Source organism: Panulirus ornatus, chromosome 5, assembly GCF_036320965.1.
Source record: "Panulirus ornatus isolate Po-2019 chromosome 5, ASM3632096v1, whole genome shotgun sequence".
NCBI classification, from domain to species: domain Eukaryota; kingdom Metazoa; phylum Arthropoda; class Malacostraca; order Decapoda; family Palinuridae; genus Panulirus; species Panulirus ornatus.
This window is the reverse complement of record NC_092228.1, coordinates 29,669,484-29,682,765: the sequence shown is the minus strand read 5'-3', so window position 1 is coordinate 29,682,765 and position 13,282 is coordinate 29,669,484. Positions and strand designations below refer to the sequence as shown.

Below are 13,282 nucleotides of genomic sequence, written 5' to 3'. Positions count from 1 at the left end.
AAGGGTTGAGAAAGAGGCAAGTGAGAGGTGGGGTGAGAGAAGCATTAAACTTTAGAGAGAATAAAAAGAGGTTTTGGAAGGAGGCAAATAATGTAAGACAAGAGAACAGTGGGAACATCAATGAAGGGGGCTAGAGGGGTAAGTGATAACAGGTAGTGATGAAGTGAGAAATTGATAAAGTGAGCCATTTTGAAGGTTTGTTGAATGTTTGATGATAGAGTGTCAGATACAGGGTGTTTTGGTCAGGGTGGTGTGCGAAGTGAGGTCAGGGAGAATGGTTTGGTCAGGAGAAGAGGTGGTGGAAGCCTTGCAGATGAAATCTGGCAAGGTGGCGGGCTTGGATGGTATTGCAGTGGAATTTATCAAGAAAGTGGGTGATTGTGTTGTTGGTTGGTTAGTGAGAGATATTCAGTGTACGTATGAATCATGGTGAAGTGCCTGAGGATTGGCAGAATGCATGTACAGTGCCACTGTACTTACGCAAAGGGGATAAAGGTGAGTGTACAAATTACAGAGGTTTGTTGAGTTTTCCTGGGAAATCATATGGGAGGGTATTGATTGAGAGGGTGAAGGCATGTGCAGAGCATCAGACTGGGGAAGAGCAGTGTGGATTCAGAAATGGTAGAGGATAAGTGGATCAGGTGTTTGCTTTGAAGACTGTGTGAAAGAAATACATAGAAAAACAGATGGATGTGGTCTGTTACCCAATATGAAACTCCAAACTTACAAATGCTGGAGCCTTTTCACAAGTAATTCTCGGTTCCAAATTCCTTGAATGTTTTTCCTTGTCCCTATTACTGTAATCACTTCTGATGAAAATCAACCTTGTCAAGCTTGCACACATTTCCTCAGATTACATGGGGTAAACAACTAACTGAATTGCTATAAAAGCGAAACCATCCTAAGACCTTGTCTCTGTCATTGCTATTGTGCTTTTTACATTGTGCTATTCTGGTTTGAATGAAGAAAAGACAGTATGAGATACAAATTCATTTACAAAGACATACTCTAATTCATAAAGCTTAACAGTATTTACCCAGTGCACATAACACTAAACTATTCTTATTCATACCTAATTTGGCACAATAACTTGCATAACTTGACTGAACACTTTTATCTAAATCATCAATGTTGTATCTTAATCTAGCAGTATTTGTAACATGGCCACACATTCTCAAATACAGTACAAATACAGTCTTACAAACACTGCTGTTTCCTATTTTCTATTTCTATGTTTGTTCAAACTGTGCCCTTTACCTGTCAAGTTTCATCCCCCAGGAAGGGGACCCATCACAAATTCTTTTATATATATATATATATATATATATATATATATATATATATATATATATATATATATATATATATATATTTTTTTTTTTTTTCTTTCTTTCAAACTATTCGCCACTTCCCGCATTAGCAAGGTAGCGTTAAGAACAGAGGACTGGGCCTCTGAGGGAATATCCTCACCTGGCCCCCTTCTCTGTTCCTTCTTTTGGAAAATTAAAAAAAAAAAAACAAGAGGGGAGGATTTCCAGCCCCCTGCTCCCATATATATATATATATATATATATATATATAATCCCTGGGGATAGGGGATTAAGAATACTTCCCATGTATTCCCTGCGTGTCGTAGAAGGCGACTAAAAGGGGAGGGAGCGGGGGGCTGGAAATCCTCCCCTCTCGGTTTTTTTTTTTTTTTTTTTCCAAAAGAAGGAACAGAGGGGGCCAGGTGAGGATATTCCAAAAAAGGCCCAGTCCTCTGTTCTTAACGCTACCTCGCTAACGCGGGAAATGGCGAATAGTTTGAAAAAAAAAGAAAAAAAAAAATATATATATATATATATATATATATATTATACAAGAAGCTCAAGGCGACAATTTCACTTGTGTAATAATCACATAAACCTGCAGAATCCCAAGGCAAATTAAAAATTTCCTGTTTTTTCTATAAGACTTGAGACTAAAAGCTTGAATAATGCGTTACATACTACCATGCTTTTTGCAGGTGATTATACTTATGATGAAAAGTAGTTTTCTTTTGAAAAAGTTCATCAAATACATACACTAAAAAAAATATTTTCTTAAGCAGATTTGGTATAAACATTTGTAGACATAACTCTTTTACAGAGGTTTTGAATATGGAGACACTGAATGTGTTGAGAAAAAGAAGTTCCCCAAAATACTGAAAAGAGAAAATATCATTATCATTATTATTATTATCATTATTATTATTATTATTATCATTATTGTTATTATATCATCATTATTCTTGTTATTATATCATTATTATTATTATCATTATTTTCATTATGTAATCCTAAGATCCCATATATGGCTTACAGTCTACACTGGGGCAGAGTAAGGTGGGATTAAGTAAACACTAAACCTGACACTATACAGCAGGAATACCACCATTCAAAGTTCACATTTCAAAAGATTTATTCTAGGGGTCAGGTGAAGTATACCCAATATGCTACCAGTATACTTAAGTTTGGTCATTCTTGTCATCTTAATGACTAAGACAAACTTTTCTTGCACGAGATGTCATTCTTCACAATACACATTGCAAAATGAATCCATTGCACTACATTAATATCCTTTTTTCTACAATCACACAGAGGCATTCCCACTGTTCAAAAGGCTTAACTTAATTGGAAGACTTAACAGTATCTGTATATTTACTAAGATGTGCAAATCCACACCAACCCTTCCTGGTTTGGATTCATACCTGGGTAAGCATAAGTTAGGAGTAGTAGGTAGGACAATTAGGTAGAATTAAGTAGACACATTAGGGAGTAGTTGGCAAGAACATCAGGTAGGAGCCTCTAAAAACACCTTGCTAGAGTTGCCCTCTGCCAGTGGCCTGTTAAGTTTGAAGCACTAGAAGCTAAAAAGTGGCACTGAGTTCTACCAATAATGGAGAGTTCTCTCCGTGGTCACCCCCTTGAAGGAGTTCTCAAAGGAAACAGGCATCAGAGATAAGATAGCTAGATAGATCATGGAAAATATATTTCATATGCAACCCCTGTACTCCGATACAAACAGCATTTCATATCAATAGGGTATCTAAAAAAAAACTACTACTACTGCTTGATAAATCATATCCTTCCACAAATATATATCATCAAAGCTCAATAAATTTTACTTTTTTCTTTTCTTTCATACTATTCGCCATTTCCCGCGATAGCGAGGTAGCGTTAAGAACAGAGGACTGGGCCTTTGAGGGAATATTCTCACCTGACCCACTATATTACAAAAATATAAATCACGCTGATGTGCTTTCACTTATGCTTACAGCAAATTCAGCAGTATGCTCAGAAGTTAGATACTGCAGAACTCTAAGCCTAAAATACCTGCTTGAAGTTTTTTTTTTTTTTTTTTATACTTTGTCGCTGTCTCCCGCGTTTGCGAGGTAGCGCAAGGAAACAGACGAAAGAAATGGCCCAACCCCCCCCCCATACACATGTACATACACACGTCCACACACGCAAATATACATACCTACACAGCTTTCCATGGTTTACCCCAGACGCTTCACATGCCTTGATTCACTCCACTGACAGCACGTCAACCCCTGTATACCACATCGCTCCAATTCACTCTATTCCTTGCCCTCCTTTCACCCTCCTGCATGTTCAGGCCCCGATCACACAAAATCTTTTTCACTCTATCTTTCCACCTCCAATTTGGTCTCCCTCTTCTCCTCGTTCCCTCCACCTCCGACACATATATCCTCTTGGTCAATCTTTCCTCACTCATTCTCTCCATGTGCCCAAACCATTTCAAAACACCCTCTTCTGCTCTCTCAACCACGCTCTTTTTATTTCCACACATCTCTCTTACCCTTACGTTACTTACTCGATCAAACCACCTCACACCACACATTGTCCTCAAACATCTCATTTCCAGCACATCCATCCTCCTGCGCACAACTCTATCCATAGCCCACGCCTCGCAACCATACAACATTGTTGGAACCACTATTCCTTCAAACATACCCATTTTTGCTTTCCGAGATAATGTTCTCGACTTCCACACATTTTTCAAGGCTCCCAAAATTTTCGCCCCCTCCCCCACCCTATGATCCACTTCCGCTTCCATGGTTCCATCCGCTGACAGATCCACTCCCAGATATCTAAAACACTTCACTTCCTCCAGTTTTTCTCCATTCAAACTCACCTCCCAACTGACTTGACCCTCAACCCTACTGTACCTAATAACCTTGCTCTTATTCACATTTACTCTTAACTTTCTTCTTCCACACACTTTACCAAACTCAGTCACCAGCTTCTGCAGTTTCTCACATGAATCAGCCACCAGCGCTGTATCATCAGCGAACAACAACTGACTCACTTCCCAAGCTCTCTCATCCCCAACAGACTTCATACTTGCCCCTCTTTCCAGGACTCTTGCATTTACCTCCCTAACAACCCCATCCATAAACAAATTAAACAACCATGGAGACATCACACACCCCTGCCGCAAACCTACATTCACTGAGAACCAATCACTTTCCTCTCTTCCTACACGTACACATGCCTTACATCCTCGATAAAAACTTTTCACTGCTTCTAACAACTTGCCTCCCACACCATATATTCTTAATACCTTCCACAGAGCATCTCTATCAACTCTATCATATGCCTTCTCCAGATCCATAAATGCTACATACAAATCCATTTGCTTTTCTAAGTATTTCTCACATACATTCTTCAAAGCAAACACCTGATCCACACATCCTCTACCACTTCTGAAACCGCACTGCTCTTCCCCAATCTGATGCTCTGTACATGCCTTCACCCTCTCAATCAATACCCTCCCATATAATTTACCAGGAATACTCAACAAACTTATACCTCTGTAATTTGAGCACTCACTCTTATCCCCTTTGCCTTTGTACAATGGCACTATGCACGCATTCCGCCAATCCTCAGGCACCTCACCATGAGTCATACATACATTAAATAACCTTACCAACCAGTCAACAATACAGTCACCCCCTTTTTTAATAAATTCCACTGCAATACCATCCAAACCTGCTGCATTTGGACGATTTTTGCAGGGAAAAAATGCAATTGAGTGGGAGAAGTATAAAAGAAAGAGACAGGAGGTCAAGAGAAAGGTGCAAGAGGTGAAAAAAAGGGCAAATGAGAGTTGGGGTGAGAGACTATCAGTAAATTTTAGGGAGAATAAAAAGATGTTCTGGAAGGAGGTAAATAGGGTGCGTAAGACAAGGGAGCAAATGGGAACTTCAGTGAAGGGCGTAAATGGGGAGGTGATAACAAGTAGTGGTGATGTGAGAAGGAGATGGAATGAGTATTTTGAAGGTTTGTTGAATGTGTCTGATGACAGAGTGGCAGATATAGGGTGTTTTGGTCGAGGTGGTGTGCAAAGTGAGAGGGTTAGGGAAAATGATTTGGTAAACAGAGAAGAGGTAGTAAAAGCTTTGCGGAAGATGAAAACCTGCTTGAAGTATTTAAGATAATTTTCCAGGAAGGCTGGACAATCAAACCAATATGTACTTGATCCACCTTTTGCTCAAAGCAAGAACATTCAGACCAAAACATTTAGGCTCCTGCCTAATGTTTCAACTAACTATTTCTACCTAAATATTCTACCTAATGCTCCTGTCTAAATGTTCCTAATACTAATATCTATGGCTCCTACCATTTCACCAAAAAGCAGAGCTAGTGCATAATGTTCACCACAGGAAAATTTAGTTATAAAGAATGAGCTGTGTGAGTTATGTGTTGTCAAGCATAATGTGTGACAAGGAGAGATTCTATGTTTGTGAAAAGAATAGCTGGAGTCCAAGTGTAGATGAGGCAGAAAGAAAAAAGCTATCAAGGTCGAAGGAGTGCAACTTAACAACAAAAACAAGGGACGTATTGGCTCACTGTGCAGCCATACTTGATATGAAAAACAATCTTCTATTCACAAGATTTCTCTGTTGACATCTACGACCTTGAAAAATACGGTCATTAGCAAATCATTTTCAGCGTGTCATCTAGCAATATGTTTGTCTACTTATGCAATAGTGAAATGAGCATTATACTAAAAGCAACCTGTCTCTATCTTTTTTACCAAAATGAATTTCTAACTTTTTAACTTTAGTAATCCCTTTACTTTTATTTCATTCATTTGTCACTCTAAACTCATGAGAAGTAATTTTGTTTTCTGATTAATTTCTTGATTAGTTCTACTTAAATATATTTATTTATTTATTTATTTTGCTTTGTCGCTGTCTCCCACGTTAGCGAGGTAGCGCAAGGAAACAGACGAAAGAATGGTCCAGCCCACCCACATACATATGTATATACATACACGTCCACACACGCAAATACACATACCAATACATCTCAACGTATACATATATATACACACACAGACATATACATATATACACATGTACATAATTCATACTGTCTGCCTTTATTCATTCCCATCGCCACCTCGCCACACATGAAATAACAACCCCCTCCCCCCTCATGTGCACAAGGTAGCGCTAGGAAAAGACAACATAGGCCACATTGGTTCACACTCAGTCTCTAGCTGTCATGGAATAATGCACCGAAACCACAGTCCCTTTCCACATCCAGGCCCCACAAAACTTTCCATGGTTTACCCCAGACGCTTCACATGCCCTGGTTCAATCCACTGACAGCACATCGACCCCGGTATACCACATCGTTCCAATTCACTCTATTCCTTGCACGCCTTTCACCCTCCTGCATGCTCAGGCCCCGATCATTCAAAGTCTTTTTCACTCCATCTTTCCACCTCCAATTTGGTCTCCCATTTCTCCTCGTTCCCTCCACTTCTGACACATATATCCTCTTGGTCAGTCTTTCCTCACTCATTCTCTCCATGTGACCAAACCATTTCAAAACACCCTCTTCTGCTCTCTCAACCACACTCCTTTTATTACCACACATCTCTCTTACCCTTACATTACTTACTCGATCAAACCACCTCATACCACATATTGTCCTAAAACATCTCATTTCCAGCACATCCATCCTCCTCCGCACAACTCTATCCATAGCCCACGCCTCGCAACCATATAACATTGTTGGAACCACTATTCCTTCAAACATACCCATTTTTGTTTTCCAAGATAATGTTCTCAACTTCCACACATTCTTCAACGCTCCAAGAATATTCGCCCCCCCCACCCTATGATTCACTTCTGCTTCCATGGTTCCATCCACTGCCAAATCCACTCCCAGATATCTAAAACACTTCACTTCCTCCAGTTTTTCTCCATTCAAACTTACCTCCCACTTGACTTGTCCCTCAACCCTACTGTACCTAATAACCTTGCTCTTACTCACATTTACTCTCAGCTTTCTTCTTTCACACACTTTACCAAACTCAGTCACCAGCTTCTGCAGTTTCTCACACAAATCAGCCACCAGTGCTGTATCATCAGCGAACAACAACTGACACTTCCCAAGCTCTCTCATCCACAACAGACTGCATACTTGCCCCTCTTTCCAGGACTCTTGCATTCACCTCCCTAACAACCCCATCCATAAACAAATTAAACAACCATGGAGACATCACACATCCCTGCTGCAAACCTACATTCACTGAGAACCAATCACTTTCCTCTCTTCCCACACGTACACATGCCTTACATCCTCGATAAAAACTTTTCACTGCTTTTCACAACTTGCCTCCCACACCATATATTCTTAATACCTTCCGCAGAGCATCTCTATCAACTCTATCATATGCCTTCTCCAGATCCATAAATGCTACATAAAAATCCATTTGCTTTTCTAAGTATTTCTCACATACATTCTTCAAAGCAAACAAATTACTTTCTCTTGTCTCTTCTTTTTCCCTCTCATAAACCTCTCCATATTTCAATTAAGACCTAACCTTGATATGGAATTTTGTCCCTGACTGGACCCTCCAATGTGAAAAAATTGAAATCTTCAATTGTAATCATCTCTACTTTCTCCCTTATGTTTTCCAAAATAGACATATCCTCTCCTTGAAGGTCTTCTGGCTTATTTTGGGTAATTCTTTGTTGTCTTCTGTTGAGCCCCTTACAACAGGTCTCCCTTTCATGAAAAGGGATGACCAAACTGATGTATAATTCAATTAGGGTTTCACACACTGTATTTTTCTGAACACTTGGTTGTCCATATACCTGAAGTAATTATGATATCACCGAACATGATTTACCTTCTTAACAATTTTCCCATCATGGTGTTCTTGTGATGGACTAGGTACACTTAAGCCATTCTTCCCTAATCTATTCCTAGAACAGGGAAGAAAAAATACAGCTGACATATCTCCTGCATGATGAAGGGCAGAAGCGGGAGCTCAAAATCCTTTCTTCCTGTATTTATTTCCAAAAAACTGAACTGAGAAAGGAACCATATGTTTTTCTTCTTAGGCTTAGCATGTTTTTCTGATGCTAATGCAGTGATAAGGTAAATAATAAAACTGCCTGAAAGAAAAGAAGTTCCTTAATCTTGTAGATTCCTGTAATATATCTCCTGCAACACAGTAGTTTCAATCAAGCCTCTTTGCAACATGTTCTATTTGCTTCACCTTGTATTTAGTCTTTCTGAGCTTCCCCATCCATTTATCAGACCAAAACAAGATCTCATCTCAGTTACTTTGTATGATGTCACAAATAAGGACACCTTTAGTTACTTCATCATTCTTAGCATCATGATCTGTAAAAATATTGCAACATGATTCAGTTCCACGTCAAATCGTATATACATATGAGAAATAACAGAATCTCTATGGCTTAGCCTGGTCAGGTACCACAAGGTCATCTACACAATTCTGAGAAAGAACTTCAGACATGTGTTCTCTGTTCCCTTCCACTTTGATTATACTTGAAGTACTGGAGAAAACCTCCTTGAAAATCCAATTTTGTTTTATCCGCTTCCTGTGCATGAGAGTAGAAAATTCGCCTCTTAGCAGTCTAAAAACATGCAGTCCATCTCCCAATTATTTTCTAAAAGTTTTGGTCACTTTATCAAAGTAAAAAAAAAAAAAGTATTAAAAGCTCTTTTTCTTTTTCCCAAAACACTTTCTGCCTCTCACTTAGGTAGTTTTTTGTTTACAAGCACTCTCAACCAACTGCTTTCTGATCATCTTTACCAACTGTAATGGATATATGATGTATGTATGATGGCCAAATGTAAATTTATCATAGGATCATACAACTTAAACAGAGGAAGGATGAATGATCATGTAATATTCTCTGATGCTTCTATGACCTTGAAGCTGATATCATCCATCCTCAGACTCAATCAACCAACTTTTATCATGATTCTTTGATAAAAAGATAGTAATGTACAAAGGTTTTGTACAGGGTGATGCACAACATATTAGGGCACATCCATACATGGATATAGAGATGTTTATAATGACCTTTGGGACAAATCATGTTCATCCATCAGTGAAGTAACCCCAACTTTTCACACAATACACAGCAAAGTTATATAAACATGTAATCATTCACTGCTATCATGTAACACCAGGACCCTTTCTTTTGGGGCTCCTGCAGCTTCAAGGCTGCATTACCATCAGTAGCAGGAAAAAGAATGGACTCCTCAAGTGTGAGAAGTTCTTTGAGATTGTATTCTGATCATTCAACCTCCCTAACCTCACACAAAAGCACAAGCAAGCTGAGTCTGGTAACATCCAAGTATCCAATAAAAAATCTATGTACTTTCCCTTTTCAGTTCATTTACCAATGTCTTCTGCAGTAATGAAGGCAAGCATTGTCCTCAAAAAGGAAGACAGAGGATTGATAGAGTTTAAAATAAGGCAGTTCACATGAAAACTGAATGAAGCAAGTGCTGAGGTGCCTTAACATATTAGAAAACAATGGATGGTGAAACATCACTAATGGAAGCATCAAAAAAATTCTCAAAACAAAAATATAAGGCAGAATGAGGAGGAATTCATAAAATCTATACATCTGGACAGGAGCACAGATGATTGCATGTAATTATACATATACTAGGATAAAAAGACCAGTGATGTACACATGTATTCAGTAGATTAATTCATTAATTAACATACACTAAAACTACCCATACACGTAACAACTGTATGGTTATACTAAGGATCACTCACCTGCTATTTGGAAAGAGGCCAAAATTATTAACAATCTGACAGTCACACTGATGATCCTGAAAGCTCTCCCAGTCTGGACATCTGCAAGCAGGGAAAACCCCCTGTCCTGCATGCTCTACAGCTTCTACCATGAGCCAAACAGCGCGATAATGACTGCAAATTTGCTCCACTGGAAAATTCAAGAAAATGACTAAGAAGTTGTTTGATATGTATCAATAATTGTGACACCTATGCTGTATATTTCAAACATATCCAATGACAATACACTTCAAAATAAACATAAATTATTGTGCTTTTAAATCATGCAGAATATCTGAGAAGGCAAAGCAAACAAGGACACATCTTGCTACTTCTTAATCTAATCGAGTCTAGAATACGTTTTACATATTTTTCTTAACATCCTCACCATGATCTTAAAGGCAAGTGTGATAATAAACAATTTACCTCCATGATTCTACTGTTTTCCTGGATGTTTTGGCTCTGAGTGAAATGAAGCTCAAGGGTAAAGGGGAAGAGTGGTTTTTGTCTTGGGAGTAAAGTCAGGGGTTAGTGAGAGGACAAGAGCAAGGGAAGGAGTAGCACTACTCCTGAAACAGGAGTGGTGAGAGTATGTGATAGAGTGTAAGAAAGTAAACTCTAGATTGATATGGGTAAAACTGAAAGTGGATGGAGAGAGATGGGTGAGTATTGGTGCATATGCACCTGGGCATGAGAAGAAAGATCATGAGAGGCAAGTGTTTTGGGAGCAGCTGAGTGAGTGCGTTAGTAGTTTTGATGCACGAGACCGGGTTATAGTGATGGGTGATTTGAATGCAAAGGTGAGTAATGTGGCAGTTGAGGGAATAATTGGTGTACATGGGGTGTTCAGGGTTGTAAATGGAAATGTTGAAGAGCTTGTAGATTTGTGCTAAAAAAGGACTGGTGATTGGGAATACCTGGTTTAAAAAGAGAGATATACATAAGTATATGTATGTAAGAAGGAGAGATGGCCAGAAAGCGTTATTGGATTATGTGTTAATTGATAGGTGCACAAGAGAGAGACTTTTGGATGTTAATGGGCTGAGAGGTACAACTGGAGGGATGTCTGATCATCATCTTGTGGAGGCGAAGGTGAAGATTTGCAGAGGTTTTCAGAAAAGATGAGAGAATGTTGGGGTGAAGAGAGTGGTGAGAGTAAGTGAGCTTGGGGAGGAAACTTGTGTGAGCAAGGACCAGGAGAGACTGAGTACAGAATGGTAAAAGGTGAGAGCAAAGGACGTAAGGGGAGTGGGAGAGGAATGGGATGTATTTAGGGAAGCAGTGATGGCATGCGCAAAAGATACTTGTGGCATGAGAAGCGTGGGAGGTGGGCAGATTAGAAAGGGTAGTGAGTGGTGGGATGAAGAAGTAAGATTATTAGTGAAAGACAAGTGAGACATTTGGATGACTTTTGCAGGGAAATAATGCAAATGAGTGGGAGATGTATAAAAGAAAGAGGCAGGAGGTCAAGAGAAAGGTGCAAGAGGTGAAAAAGTGGCAGATATAGGGTGTTTGGTCGAGGTGGTGAGCAAAGTGAGAGGGTTAGGGGGAATGATTTGGTAAACAGAGAAGAGGTAGTAAAAGCTTTGCGGAAGATGAAAGCTGGCAAGGCAGAGGGTTTGGGTGGTATTACAGTGAAATCTATTAAAAAAGGGGATGACTGCATTGTTGACTGGTTGGTAAGGATATTCAATGTATGTATGACTCATGGTGAGGTGCTTGAGGATTGGCAGAAAGCTTGCTTAGTGCCATTGTACAAAGGCAAAGGGGATAAAAGTGAGTGCTCAAATTACAGAGGTATAAGTTTTTTGAGTATTCTTGGGAGGGTATTGATTGAGAGAGTGAAGGCATGTACAGAGTATCAGATTGGGGAAGAGCAATGTGGTTTCAGAAGTGGTAGAGGATGTATGGGTTTGTATGTAGCATTTATGAATCTGGAGAAAGCATATGATAGAGTTGATAGAGATGCTCCATGAAAGGTATTAAGAATATATGGTGTGGGAGGCAAGTTGTTAGAAGCAGTGAAAAGTTTTTATCGAGGATGTAAGGCATGTGTACGAGTAGGAAGAGAGGAAAGTGATTGGTTCTCAGAGAATGTTGGTTTGCGGCAGGGATGCATGATGTCTCCATGGTTGTTTAATTTGTTTATGGATAGGGTTGTTAGGGAGGTGAATGCAAGAGTTTTGGGAAGAGGGGCAAGTATGCAGTCTGTTGTGGATGAGAGAGCTTGGGAAGTGAGTCAGTTGTTGTTCGCTGATGATACAGCACTGGTGGCTGATTCGGGTGAGAAACTGCAAAGCTGGTGAATGGGTTTGGTAAAGTGCGTGTAAGAAGAAAACTGAGAGTAAATGTGAATAAAAGCACGGTTATTAGGTACAGTAGGGTTGAGGGACACGTCAATTGGGAGGTAAGTTTGAATGGAGAAAAACTGGAGGAAGTGAAGTTGTGAAAGTTCTGGGAGCATTGAAAAATGTGTGGAAGTCAAGAACGTTATCTTGGAAAGCAAAAATGGGTATGTTTGAAGGAATAGTGGTTCCAACAATGTTATATGGTTGCGAGGTGTACCATGGGCGATATGCTGTCAATGGATTGAACCAGGGCATGTGAAGCATCTGGGGTAAACCATGGAAAGTTTTGTGGGGCCTCAATGTGAAAAGGGAGCTGTGGTTTCAGTGCATTATACATGACAGCTAGAGACTGAGTGTGAATGAATGTGGCCTTTGTTGTCTTTTCCTAGCGCTACCTTGCGCACATGCAGGGGGAGGGGGTTGTCATTTCATGTGTGGCGGGATGGCGACGGGAATGAATAAGGGCAGACAGTATGAATTATGTACATGTTTATATATGTATATGTCTGTGTGAGTATATATATGTATACGTTGAGATGTATAGGTATGTATATGTGCGTGTGTGGACGTGTATGTATATACATGTGTATGTAGGTGGGTTGGGCCATTCTTTTGTCTGTTTCCTTGCGCTACCTTGCTAACGCGGGAGACAGCAATAAAATATAATAATGATAATGAAATATAAATTCTATTGTGGTGCTCTGGTGACAGGAAAGGGGCTATGTGAACCCACAGACCCTTGTCACACATACTTTCTCGTTACTTGTCTCCTGCTGGTTAAACAATGATAACCAGAC

At 39.6% G+C, this 13,282-nt stretch overlaps 1 protein-coding gene across 3 annotated transcripts in view; it reads right to left on the bottom strand.

The window, feature by feature from the left end:
- Positions 1-977: 977 nt before the first annotated feature.
- The window catches only part of LOC139748651 (lipase member H-like), a 147,065-nt gene continuing 134,760 nt past the window's right edge, over positions 978-13,282 (bottom strand). For all 3 annotated transcript variants that reach the window (XM_071661909.1, XM_071661908.1, XM_071661910.1), the window contains 2 exons: positions 10,120-10,288; positions 978-2,185 (listed from right to left, as the gene is read on the bottom strand). In XM_071661909.1, the coding sequence (XP_071518010.1) occupies positions 2,125-2,185; positions 10,120-10,288 (230 nt within the window). In that variant the 3' untranslated portion in view covers positions 978-2,124. The remainder of the gene's footprint in view (positions 2,186-10,119; positions 10,289-13,282) is intronic.